Genomic DNA, 12,741 nt, shown 5'->3' on the forward strand with positions numbered 1-12,741 from the left:
CCGGGGTCATGAGGCTCTGGTGGCGGAGGCCGGTTCAAATCTGATGCTCAAATCTGACGTTCTTGGCTCATGCCCAGTTCCTCCCCCTGCTCTACACTGCTTTCTGAGCTCCTGGTGACTGAGCCACGCTTTTCAGCAGCTGCCCATTTGCGGCTTTTAGTGCATAAGCCCCTCACTTGCTCAGCACTTCATGTCACCTGCCTGTGCTGAATCCTGGGTGGGGACAGAGACAAGTGCAGGGAGGCACCCCTCGGCGCTGCTGCTGAGGAGAACCCGCCCGGAGGGAAGACACGCAGCACGAGGTATGTCAGCACCCCGCCCTCTTCCTTCCATCAGTCCTGTGAGCTCACCAAGATCCACTTTATCATGTGCTGGGACTTACTGACTCCCGGCTTGAGTCCTCGGGAGCCTCAGAGGCTCGAGTTTCTCTTGCAAAAAACAAACAGTCACTCTGAGAGGTTGTGCCTTTAGTCCTGGTGGACAGACTGTCAATAGAGCAGGGCCCAGAATCAGGCGCTCTCCCTCCTGAGGCAGAAGCCAGTCCATTCCCTCCCTCCTTTCTCCGGGCGTCTCGGTAGCAGGAAAGCACACTTTCCTCGAGGATGAGAGGCTCTGCAGAGTAAATGGGTAGGCAGGGCTGGACGGGGAGCCCCGGGGGAAGGGAGCAGCCAGGCTAGCACATTTCCAGCCCCTGGGCCCTTCCGGGGCTGGCCTGGCTCCTGAAACCTCGCTTATTTCACTCTTCCAGGTAGAGAAAGAGGCACACTCTCACCAACAGAGACGAGCTGGGTCCGCTGTGCTGGGCACAACGGCTCTGCTCTCGAGTTCTGTCTGACGGGAGAGGCGGGCAGCAAGACACCTGGGGCCAGGGCTGAGGAACCCCCGAGGGAAAGCTGGCTTGTGCTGGACGCCGCTGAGGAGAGCTCCACTGAGGTGGGGCAGCCAAGACAAGGGGGATCGGCACATGGAGGCCCCTCAGGGTGCTGCTGGAGCAGAGCCCAGGGAGCTTGGAGGGGCCCAGGTGAAGGCTGACTTCTCCCTGAGGCAGCAGGAAGATGGTAAAAGGAGTCAGACTTGGGACATGAGGAGGACGGGTTAGAAGTGGGAGGACAGCCCAAAACATCTGGGTGGATGCAGAGGAATGGTGGCCTGGGCAGTGATCTTGCAGCTGGAGATGCGGGCGGACCCAGAGGTATCTGGAAAGTGAAAGTGGGAGCCTGGGTGGATTGACTGGGCTCAGGGCAAGAGAGTACTCAGCACGTGCGGAAATGGAGGCCGTGGAGCCACTTCCCCGGGCAGGTGCCTGGGGCCGGCTGGCCATGGTAACAGCTTGGAAATGAAGAGGGCTGGCCAAGTGGGGTCACCTGCTCTGGGGGCTGCCAACCCCCAGCTCAGGCTGAGAGCTGGACAGAATGCAGCAGGCCTGGTGCTGCCAGATCTGCCGAGGTGGGGAGAGAAGTTGCAAACTGAGTTTCATGTGAAATTGCTTGATTCTTAAATGTTGGCCAACACAAGAAATTTTTTAATGGTGTGGACCAAATTAAACATATCTGAAGACTAGTTTTAGATCCAGGAGGTAGAGGGCTCTTCAGCATTTAAAGGATGGGCAGGCGACAAGGATCCTGGAAGGAACGGCCAGAGAGGTAGGGGGTGGGAGGGAAGCCCACGTCGGAGGGGCTGTCCCAAGGAGACTTGTGACCCTGGTGGGCATGATAGTTGGGGTGCCAGGCTGAGGAAAGAGAGGAGGAGGGGGCGTGTGGCCTGGGGGAAGGCTTGAAGGGGCCCTGGCCTTTGAGCCGTCTGTAGTAGGGCAGGCGGGAGGGAGAGGGTGCGTTCCCTCCCACCCACAAACTGACACGTCCCCTCCTTCCCCAGAAGGTCACTCTGGCTGCTGAGACAGAACACTGACAAACCATATGCCAAAATGGGGAGGTTGGTCTCCTGTAAGAGGAGTGCCTTCAATTTCAGCGTCTCAGGAGAGCCAGGGACCACAGATCTGCACCAGCTGAGCCACACAAGAGGCCTGAGCGATGGGAGGGGAGTTGTGGGCGTTGGGGTGTGGCCCTGGCTCCCGCAGGCTCCGTGTGGACCATCCACCTGGGCCCTCGCTCCTGGCAGGAGCTTGACTGACAGGTGGCACTTCCCTGGACAGGCCAAGCACGGTCAGAGCTGAGGCCTGGGCATGAGCGCCTCACCACACTGGGCCTCCACGGTAGCCGCACCAGCCCCCTCCGTTCACGGAACTCCTTCTAGGAGAACTGAGAAGTCTTGAGGGGAATACAGAGAAGATCCGCACCCGAAGCAGCTGCTGCCTCTGGGGGCGGAAAGCCCTGTTCTGTAGCAGCTGGCCAAATGGTGCTTCGGAAAACTCTGGAAGCACCAAGAGCAGCTTTTGGATGGGGAGCAGAAAGTCAACATGCTGAGCGTGTCAGACTCAGAAGAAGATAAATGCGTAATGACCAAATTACCATGGTCTAAAAACTCCCCAATTGCACCCAAATTAGCAGAAATAATTATGATTCACTTTAATTAGTGACTGTGGAAGTGAAGCCTCGGGCTGGTGGGCAGAGGGCCTGGTGTGGCAGCTGCGTGACAGCCAGGAGGGAGAGGGCGTCCTGGCCAGTGAGGCTGGTGGCCTGAGGGAGCAGGTGTGGTAACGGCCAGGGCCTGAGAGGCCTGCCTGCAAGCCTACAGCCATTTGTCTGCAATGATTCAGAGAAGGGGCTCCCTGCCTCCACCGCCTACCACCTTCACCACCGGCACCATGAGAATCTCCCAGGTCTCGCCGCTCCTGTGCCGCTCCCCACCTTGTGAGTAGGCTCTACGTTGCCCCCGCTTTACAGATGGGGAAATGGTGGCTCAGAGATCTGAGGAACTTGCCTGAGATCACCCAGCCTGAAGCCTCGGCTCCTGTCTCTGCATTCTTATTTCCCTTGTCCCTGAGCTGGAGGCCCCCCGGTTCCGCTCCATGAAAGGCCTTGTCTGCCCCCTGCCCTCCAAGAGAGCGAAGATCCCGGCTGCAGCCTGCCTCCCCCCGTGGCTCTGGGACCTGCTGGCTGAGGCCTCCTACCTTGAGATACAGAGCTCCCTTCGAGGCCAGGCTGTCGGAGGACCGCCCATTGGGGTAACAGTGATAGGCCACGTCCATGATGGGGTAGCGGCTGGCAAAGAAGAGGCCGCTGTTGAGACACTTGAAGCTGCAGCAGCCGTGGCAGCCATAGACCCCGACGTCATAGAGGATGTACTCGAAGTAGCCGTGCAGCTGGTCTTTCAACTTGGCGGCCGCCCGCTTGTCAAACACCTCCTGCAGGCACAGGAAGTCCAGGTTGGCGGGAAAGAAGGCTGAGACCTCGTGGTCAAAAGCCTCGTCCGGGTGGCGCCTCCTGCGCACGGCTGCCTTCTTTGCCACCGAGGCCTTGTACGGGAGCTTGCTGTTGGCGCCTGGCTCCCCACCGCCGCCGTCGGCCCCGGCCCGCGCCTTCACCAGGGACTCCCTGGAGGCCGAGGGGCTGCCCAGGCTCCCCGAGTCCCCATCCCGCTGACTCTGGTTGGGCGTCTGGCCCCGTGGGCCCCCACCAGCCCCGTTCCCAGCCTGGCCCCCAGCGGGGGGGTCGACGGCTTCGGGGGGCCGGCCCCCCTCGTCGCCACCGATGCGCACGATGCAGGCGTCCTCAAGGCTGCCGCCGTCGGCTGGGTCCCCGGAGGCCAGGCCGTTGGCGGTCTCGTCGCTAGGGTGATGCCCACCGTCACCCTTGTACTCCACAGAGGCCGTCCTCTTAATGCTCCCAGGGACGGCCCGGGCCACGCCATCACTGCCCTGCGGTGACACCAGGCTGCTGAAGCTGGCCGCGCTGATGGAGGTGTTGGTGGGTGAGTCGATGTAGATTTTGATCTGGGGCCTACTGGCCCCGTTGCGGATTCTCTGGCCGATTTCTTTGGCCCGGGCTTGGGTGTTGAAAACGTTGTTGAGCCTGGCCAGCGAGTCTGGGAGGAGGCAGAGGTTGGCAGTGGCGAAGCAGAAGCTTTTGCCAGGACCCGTACCCTTCCATTCACTGAGCAGGGCCGCCCCGCCGGCTGGGCCCTTGTCCTCCAGCCGGGAGTAGACGTAGGGCCGGCGGGCCGACTGCAGGGTGGACCAGAGGAGGAACCCAAGGAGCGCAAAGGGCAGCGAGGCGACCAGGAGGGCCAGGTAGACGGGCGTGAAGAGCACGGTGCAGAGCAGCTGGAGGTAGCACGGGTCATCCGCCCGCTGGCGCTTCTCGTAGGTGGTGGGTATGAAGGAGGCCAGGAGCCGGTCCGCCAGCCAGTAGCATGGGAAGATGAGGGCCCAGGACACGGCGTGCAGGGCAGACAGACAGCTGTTGGGAAAGGGGGTCGTGTACAAAACCATTGCAGCTCACTGGGCGCCGCGGCCGGCCCTACTACATGATGTCCCTGGCGGTGCAGGCACTTTCCTGGGCAGGGCAGGCGAGTTGGGGGCGGCCAGAGGAGGGTCACCTGCTGGTGAGACACGACTGTGGGTGGTCAGCGGCGCATGTCGGCCAGCCAGTCATGGTTCCCCTCAGTGGGCCATGCTGGGCCACCAAAGGCTGCTGGAGAACCTGCAAGACAGAAAGTGAGGGGGCTTTTATTCATCTTTAGGGGGGCAGGTCGGATGCTGGGGCCATTGCCCTGCTCACCCCGTTCCTGCCTCCTCTGACATGAGCAGGACTGTTCTGAGGACCAGGCCGGAGCCGGCAGGCTCACATGGGGCGTTTGGGACCAGGAGCGGGCCTGGCACGCTGCATTTGACTGTGTGTTAGGCTCTCTTCGAGGAAACTGCCTGGTGACCTGACTGCCTCTCGCTGACCTTTTTTTTTTTTGGCTGCGCTGTGTGGCTTGCGGGATCTTAGTTCCCCGACCAGGGATCGAGCCTGGGCCCCTGGCATTGGAAGCTCAGAGTCCTAACCACTGGACCGCCAGAGAATTCCCTAGCTGACCATTTTGACCTTGTAAGCTAATTGCTTGGAAACTGGCCCAGGATTTGAGGAGCACAGTTAGTGGGCATGCAGGACATGGGGTGTCCTAGAGGATGCCTGGGCCTGACACTGGCCTGGAGCAGCCTGAAGCCCGTCAGGAGCCAGCGGTGTGTTCAGAACAGGCGAGGGATGAGCCTGAGTCAGAGGAGCCGCAGACACAGCCGCCTGTCACTGAGTGCCGAAAAGGGGCCAGAGGGTCCTGGGGCAGAGGGCAGTGTGGCTGGCGGGGCCCTGGAGGGGAGAGTCCCTCCACAACCAGGCTCTCACTGTGCCCCAGCCTGCAGCATCAGACCGTCTCTGCCATCCCGCTCCTGCTGAGCCCCAGCAGAAATATCCGCCTGACGAGGACCCAGGCACTGTGTGGGCCTTCCCAAGTTCTAGAATGATCAGAGTTACCCAGTTACAGGGGACCCTGATGGTCCCTGTGACCTTTGAAGAAGCTCCCTGGAGCTTTGAGGGTCTGGCCCAAGCTTCTCCCCTAAGCCCCCCGCCACACAGCCCCAGGGCCCAGCTGAGGCTCACAGCTGCCAGAATGAGTCCACCCCGGGTCCCCACCCCAGCCCGTGCGGGAGCTGCTGGGGGTCTCAGAGCAGGCCCAGGGCCCCGCCCAGGAGAGGGTCGCAGGTGCATTCATTGTACTGAACGTAGAATCAGTAAAGACAAGGGTCTGGACTATTTACCCAGCCTCCAGGGACCAAGGGGTGATCATTCTGTGGTGCAGCTGGTATAAACATAACGCAGAGTTTTTACGAGTTGATGTCTCACGGGCCCAGCCCTGCTTCTGCCATGGCCCCTTGGGGGTCTGCGTCCACAGGGCCATCTGTCCTGGCCCCACACCCTCTCTTCCTCCTGCCTTCCTGGTCACCTCAGCCAGGACCTGGGTGTCATCTGGACTCTGCCTTCCCTCAGTCCCCACATCCCATCAGTCCCTCCTGCCCACCCAAGCCCCCATGGAGCCCCTGTGCTGGTCCAGGACTGCATCACATGTCACCCACTTTCCCGGCCTCTTCCCCATCAGGCCGTCCTCCACACGATGGCTGGAGAGACTCTGTCTAATCTGATCACATCACAGACGCCTCAGCCCCACTGAGGCCTTGCTCAGCACTTATTGGGCGTTGCATCTCCCCAGCCAGGCCCACCCATGTCTGCAGCCCCAGCCCGCTTTGTGTTCACCTCCCAGTCTCTGGATGTGGTTTCCTGTCCACGCCTTGCTATTTTCTCTGCCCCTCGCCCAGCTCACCCTTCTTCTTCTAAGACTCGGCTTAGAAATCACCTCCTCAGACAGGCCCTTTTGTCCCCCTTGCCAGGTGGCTTAGGTACCTTCTCTGGGGGCTCCCGTCCCCCTTGGGCATGGCCTGATATCTGCAATTCCAGATCATAAACGCTCATGGGGTGAGGCTACCTCCCTGCAGAACTGGGGGCTTCTTGGAAGGAGGAGCTGCACTGAGGGCGCTGGGGTTCCCCGGGCTGCACCAGCAGCGGGATCTCAGGAAATGGGTGAGTAAACGTTGGTCGATCTGCCTCACGGTGTAAGGAGGGGGAGTTTCAGTCACCCAGTTGCACTCCTGCGGCCACCATCTGATGTCGGGGTGTGGTGCTCAACCTGGAACAGAGCTTAATGTCGGAAGATGAACTTAAGCCGGTGGCTGTGTCTGGTTCTGGAGAATGTGTTTCACAAAGATTTTACTTTCTTCAGAGGAAATCACTTTGAAGCAAACACTGGAAGGTTACGTTTCGAAGCAGGTGTGTCTACTCAGACCACAGCCACCTGACCAGGAGCCCCTCACTCAGGTGTGAGCAACGAGGCTCACTGGTGGTGAGGCCGGAGAGCCGGCCCCAGTATCCTCCCCGCCACATGCTGTCCTGGAGCCTCAGACTCAGCCAGTGGCCTTCACCACCTCCCCCACACCCAGCCCGAATCCTGGCCTCTGAGGGCCAGACCCCGGGTTGGGTATGTCCTAACCCTGATGGCCTTGGTCCTGTGATTGGGCTCTTTCAAGGGCCCTGTGAACTCAGGCCGGGCTGGTGGGCTGGGGCCCCAAGACCAATTTCATAATGACAGTGGCTGAAATTGGAGGACTTGCTGCAAGTGTGCTGACCCTCTGTGCCATGATCTCCTCTAACCCCACAGCAGAGCTGTGTCACCTCTGTGGCTCAGGGTTCGCAGCTCAGGCTTGGAGGGGCTGGTGGCTACCCAAGGAGGCCACACCTGCCATCTGACATACTCACTTGTTCTTTCTTTAAATCCCAGCAGTTTCATTTGAGTTTAACCTGGAGTTGGGGTGACAGCCCCCTCGCACTCCCACGTAGCCTGATGGGTTTGCCTTCCCCTCTCCCACGGCACACCGAGCGTACACCTACAGGAGCCCGCTGGCTTCAGGCTGGCTGCAGCGAGAGCTGCAAGGGAGCACACAGCCGCCTGAACCATCTGGGCCCCCAGGAAGAGCCTGCAGTCCTGTCCCTGCAGGGTGGGGTGTCTGGAGCTTCCCCAGCTGCCAGGAGCACCCGTGGTTGGTACCAAGGTGCTCGGGGTTGGGGTCCAGGCCAGACACCTGGGGAGCCCTGGATGTCGCCCCAGTGTCACAGAACAGACCCCCTCCCACGTCTCCCTCCCCTCTTTCCTCTTCTCTGTAGCCTGAGGTCATCAGCCCAGCCCAGCCAACACCATCTTCCCCCGAGCACCTGCCCCACCCGGCACCGTTCCCCTGTGCTCAGTAGCAGGCCACAGGCCCCAGACCCACAGTCTGCACCGCGGTCCGGAGGAGCTTCCGAAACAATCTGATTAGACTCTTTCTCCCTTTGGTAGTCTCATCGTCTCGGGGGACAAAGTCCAGTCTCCCAATCTCTGTCTAGGGTCCTCTGTGCTCCTGCCCTCACTGGCCTCTTTCCCCGCCCAGCCTCCACCTGGGCTCCTCCACCACCTCTGATGCCCACTGCTGTCTAACCTCCAGGCCCCTGCCCCTGCCGGGCTCTCTGCCTGAGACTCCTTTCCTGCCTTGTCTCTTATCAGCTCCTCCTTACTCTTCAGGGCCCAGCTGATATGCCGCCTCCTGCGGGGTGGGATGGGGGGCAGGAGGGGTCTTCTTTGACCCACCCAGGGCTACCTGTGACCCCCAAACCCTCTCCACGCTGTGCTGTCATCCTGGCAGGAACTGGAGTGGTTTAACATCTGGATCCCACAAATGGAACTCCGTCAGGACTATCTGGCTGAGCTCAGGGCGTGCCTGAGGAAGGGATGGGCCCTGCTGTGTCCAGGCTGAGAGGCTGGGAAGGTGGAGCGGGTGGGGCTGTCTGCCCCACAAGGAGCACTGTCACACTGTGTTAGGAGTCAGGCGTGGCCGGGCCCTGGCTGTGATGACAGCTCTGGAGGAAGGATTTGGGAGGAGAGGAGAGGGTCTGTTCTATTCACGCCTTGCTGCCCTCCAAGCAGAACTGGCCTGTGTTCCGTGGGGTGGCCATAGCTCCGTCATGGGTCAGAGGTAAATGCAGCCTCGCTTCATAAAAGGCTTCCTGAGATAAATTCTTAAACCTTCGGTTCTGTGTGGCTCATCCCCCGCTGGCTGATCAGGGTTGGGATCTGCTGGGACAGGGCTATTGGGTGGTGGTGAGTGTCCTTCTTCAGCTCCCCTGGGTCCTCCTCACTCCTGCTGTGGCCCCAGAAACCCTTTTCGGCAAGTTCCCTCCCCAGCCCTGCCTGCAGTGGTAGGTGTGACTTTTCTGCCTCCCCTGGGCTGGTCATAGGAATGTTTTTTGTCCCCATTCAGGCATCGATGGATTTGAGGGGGCTGGCAGCCCAGAGGGCCAATGGGCAGCGGTGGCCACCACAGCGGTTCTCCAAGATGTGGTAGATCGGAGCACCTCGGTCCTTCCTGCCTGCCATCCTGGCCCTTCACGACTCTCCAAGGTCCCCTGTTCAGAACCCCTCCACCTGCCTCTCCTTCCACGGTGCCCTGGACATAAGGAGCCTCAGGTGCTGCCCACCTGCCCTGCTGCCATGTGCAGTCCCTGCATCCACGCACAGAAGCTGCTGATGCAATTGACACAAAAGGGATTGCCACCAATGGAGCTGGTTTCTAAAGCTCTGTGGTTAATTATTTTGTCTCAGTGAAATGAAAGGAGGGTAAACAAACAAAAACACATTAATTAGTCTGATCTACACTTTCTCCACGAAAGAGGAGAGCAAAGTTAAACATTGGAGGCTGGCAGCTTCTCAGAGAACCCGAGAGTCCTCGGAGGGCTGGCAGGGCAGGATGTGGTGCACAGGCGCCCAGCCTGCGCCCCAAGTCGCGGCCCTTTCTCTCGCCTGGCCCAGCCCGGGTTCTGTTTCCCAGGGAGGAACACCTGCCTCTCCTCCCCGCCGCAGTTCTCTGCTTCCGTGTCCTGGGGCTGGCACCTTTGCCAAGCAAAGTCCACCATGGGCATTTCTGGTGGGGCTGACAGGTCCCTCAAAGGCCCTGTGTGCTGAGCTGTTACCAGTCAACCCTGCAGGCAGGATTGCTCTTTCAGGTTCCTATTTTAAAGCAGACCATCACCCTCGGGCTTATCCCTATTGTGAATCCTGGTGTGTGGCTTCTAGGGTTGCTTGGGATGACCTCTGCCCCAATACCATGGTTTTCAGAACTGGCCTGGAGTCCCAGACACCCTCAGGTCCTGGGCTCAGGAGTGGGGGTCTACACAGTGCCCAAGAGAGGGCTCCTAGGACTCAAACGCTCTGTTCTAGAAGCAGAGACCACAGACTCACTCCCTCACCCCCAGCTGCATTGCTCAATGCTCAGCGTGGGCTCAAAGGTCAGGCTGACCTGAATGAAATCCTGGCACTGGAGTCAGGCTCACTGAGCCTCTGTCTCATCACGGGAGTAACAGTACCTTCCTCCCAGGACTATCACGAGGATTAAAGGGGCCAGGCCGCTAACATGGCTGGCCCTGTTTCCTTCCCTACCTCCCCTGCTCCTTGCAGGACCTCCCTGACCACCCCTTCCCTGAGGCTGGCCCCTGTTTGTTCTCCCCGACCTGTAAACTCAGTGGAGTTTGCAGACAGGACCAGCTGGTTCTGTGTGCTGTTCTGGGGGCAGCTCGAGCCTGCCCACTGTATTTCTAGGCCCCGGACTGACCTGCAGAGCCCTCAGATCCTCAGAGATGCCTCCACACTCTTTAGGTCGGAGCCACTGGCCTTCACTAACTTGTTCCTCCCCCTGCGGCGAGGACTGGACTGGGTCTGATTGCGACAAGGAGACCGGGCTGTGGAGCCAGGATGGACAGAGGAGCAGAGAGCTCCACAGTTTGCAGATGGGAGAGGAAGAGGCGGCTGGTCAGGTCCTGGACAGCACCTGGGAGGTCACAGGCCCAGCCACTCCCAGACGGGCAATGCCTGGGCCATTGAGAGCAAGCAGCTCACACCGCACTTGCTTCTGCAGGTTACTGATGATCTGTGGTGACCCGTCAACACGGAGACCCCCGGTTGCTAACCTGTGACCTGCAGCCACCACAGCATGAGAAGTGGGGACTCGGACAGATCAAAGTCACTGTCCTCAGAGCTCCAGGGCTGGCTAATCTGCCGTCCCCTGCGTGGGGGGGGGGGGGGGGCATCCTCAGGAATAGGGCCTGGCCAGGCCTGGTCCTGTTTGAGTGAAGATGGCGGGGTAGAGAGATGGGTCCCCAACAGCCTCGTGGGCGAGCTGCAGTGGACAGGATCTCTACTTACTGGATGCCAAATAACACTGGCGCTGAGACGCCATCCCACTTCCATCTCCCTGGGAGGTGGACCTGGCATGTGTGCTGGTCCCCAAGGTGAGCTGCACAGAGGCCCAAAGGGTCCTAGGGGTGCTGACTTTGAATTTAAATTTCTCCTGCAGCATGAAAGTGAGTAAGCCAGACCAGTTCTACTGGCGAAGGCAAGCCCTGGCTCCTCTGAGGAAGCCCACACCATCTTTTGGGATCTCTAAGCCTTACTTTGGGAACTTCTGGGAATCTGGGTCAGGTGTTGCCCCATGTTGGGCTAGGATGGGCCCTGGCCCTCCCTCACACCACTTCCATCTGGTCCTCATGCCTGCTGAGCACTCTCATCCCGGCAGCAGGGCTGGGAGTTCTGGAGCAGAGGGACTTCCTCTCATCGTCTTTGTTTCCAAAGGCTCACGTCTAGCAGGAGCTGGGCCAAGCCCCAGGTTTCCGCAGGAAAGGCGGAGAGGATTGTTCCAATCCAATGACCAGAATGTGCTCACATCGCTGGCAGCACTGAGATCAGGGCCGGCCCATTTCTGCCTGGATGCCTGCTGGGGAGGGGTTGGCATGGCAACATGAGCTCTGAGCTGCTGAAACTTGGAGTCAACTCGTAGCTGGGAGGACAGAAAGAACGACGGAAGAGGATGCTTTCCCGTGCGACGCAGGTCAGACAAATCCAGGCTAATCCCTGAAAGCCACATCCCAGAAGCCGAACCGGGGTCCAGGGTCTGGTGTGAACACGTGCTGTAGCAACGACTCCCACCAACACAGCTGTACCAGGTAAATGTCTATTCACCCTTCCATGTCCAAAGCACCTGCCTCCCCTTCCTTGAAGCCCTCCCCAGCCTCCCTACCCCTCCCACCTCTCCCTCCCTTGCATATCCCCAGCTGTCCCTCTAATCGGGTACCTGCTGGTTTGCACATCAGGCCCCCCACCAGCCTGGGAGCTCCCAGTGGAGTCTCAAGCACCAACACAGGCCCGAATCCTAGCCTGCTCCAGCGCTATGGATGTGGCAGACCTACTTTGCTGCCCCACACCAATGCAAGGGGAGGGCCGTGAGCCACACCAGGCCAGTCGGCACCCCAGCAGCCTCTTGACCCCACTGAATGGTCACACGACCCTAGCTCTTCCTGGACCCCTCAGGAAAGAGGCCTGCATTTTCTCTGAGATGGAAGTACTAAGAGCCTAAAGCTTCTGGAGCCTTCCTGGAGAGTGAATCCAATTCAGAGGAAAACAGACCTTAGGGCTGGAAGGAGAGAGGCCAAGTCCTGGTGACATCTTTGAGCTCCAAGTTCCCTGTGCCTGAGGCCAACGCAAGCCCCAGAGTTTCTAACTAACGAGTTGGCAAAATACCTTTGTCTTTGCTCTAGACACTTTGAGCTGGGTTTCTGTCATTTGCCCCCAAAAGGATCCTGACTAATATATACCTGCTACTTGATTTTTCCAAGACTTAATTCTTATCAGTTCCCTTCCTGTGCAAACCTCCTTTGGTACCCCCTGGCTTGCCTACTGGGCAAAGGGGGTCTCCCTCCTGAGTGCTCGAAGGCCTGGTGAGACCTGGTGCCTGTGGTTTGTGCCCCATGAGCATCCCTTAGGAGACAGCAGTGCAGACATGATAAGCACAAACTCTGGTGTCAGAAGTGCAGGTTCAGGTCCTGCTTCTGATATTGGACAAGGTGCTTAACTGACTCTCTGAGCTATAGTTTCCTCATCTGTTAAGCACACATAGTAACAGTATCTCAGGGTAGTTAGAGATGATGGATGGGCAGCACTTAGCATGGTGCCTGACACATCTCTCATACAGTCAGCCCTCAGAATCCGCGGTTCCTCACTCCTCCGTATCCATGGATGCAGATCCCGCAGATACGGAGGGCTGACTCTGAGGGATTTGAGCATCTCTTGGATTTTGGTATCTGTGGGAGGTCCTGGAACCAATCCCCTGTGGATACTGAAGGACAACTGTAATATTATTTTATTACTACTACTACTACTGTTAATTTCTTT

General features: G+C 59.2%; 1 protein-coding gene and 1 long non-coding RNA gene across 8 annotated transcripts in view; one reads left to right on the plus strand and one right to left on the minus strand.

Annotated features, from left to right (window-relative positions):
- The window catches only part of SMPD3 (sphingomyelin phosphodiesterase 3), a 29,795-nt gene that overhangs the window by 9,689 nt on the left and 7,365 nt on the right, over positions 1-12,741 (minus strand). For 4 of the 5 annotated variants that reach the window (XM_082436068.1, XM_082436067.1, XM_082436070.1 and 1 more), the window contains one exon: positions 3,071-4,601. In XM_082436068.1, coding sequence (XP_082292194.1) covers positions 3,071-4,390 — 1,320 coding nt within the window. In that variant the 5' untranslated portion in view covers positions 4,391-4,601. Of the gene's footprint in view, positions 1-3,070; positions 4,602-6,420; positions 6,476-12,741 lie in introns of those variants that run through there. The other variant, XM_082436069.1, reaches the window with a different exon arrangement.
- Positions 10,603-12,741, plus strand: part of LOC309648051 — a 51,723-nt gene continuing 49,584 nt past the window's right edge. For 2 of the 3 annotated variants that reach the window (XR_014256441.1, XR_014256442.1), the window contains exon 1: positions 10,603-11,516. This is a non-coding gene — a long non-coding RNA (uncharacterized lncRNA). The remainder of the gene's footprint in view (positions 11,517-12,741) is intronic. The other variant, XR_014256443.1, reaches the window with a different exon arrangement.

The sequence above is a fragment of the Balaenoptera physalus genome, assembly GCF_965194825.1.
Source record: "Balaenoptera physalus genome assembly, chromosome: 19".
NCBI classification, from domain to species: Eukaryota; Metazoa; Chordata; class Mammalia; order Artiodactyla; family Balaenopteridae; genus Balaenoptera; species Balaenoptera physalus.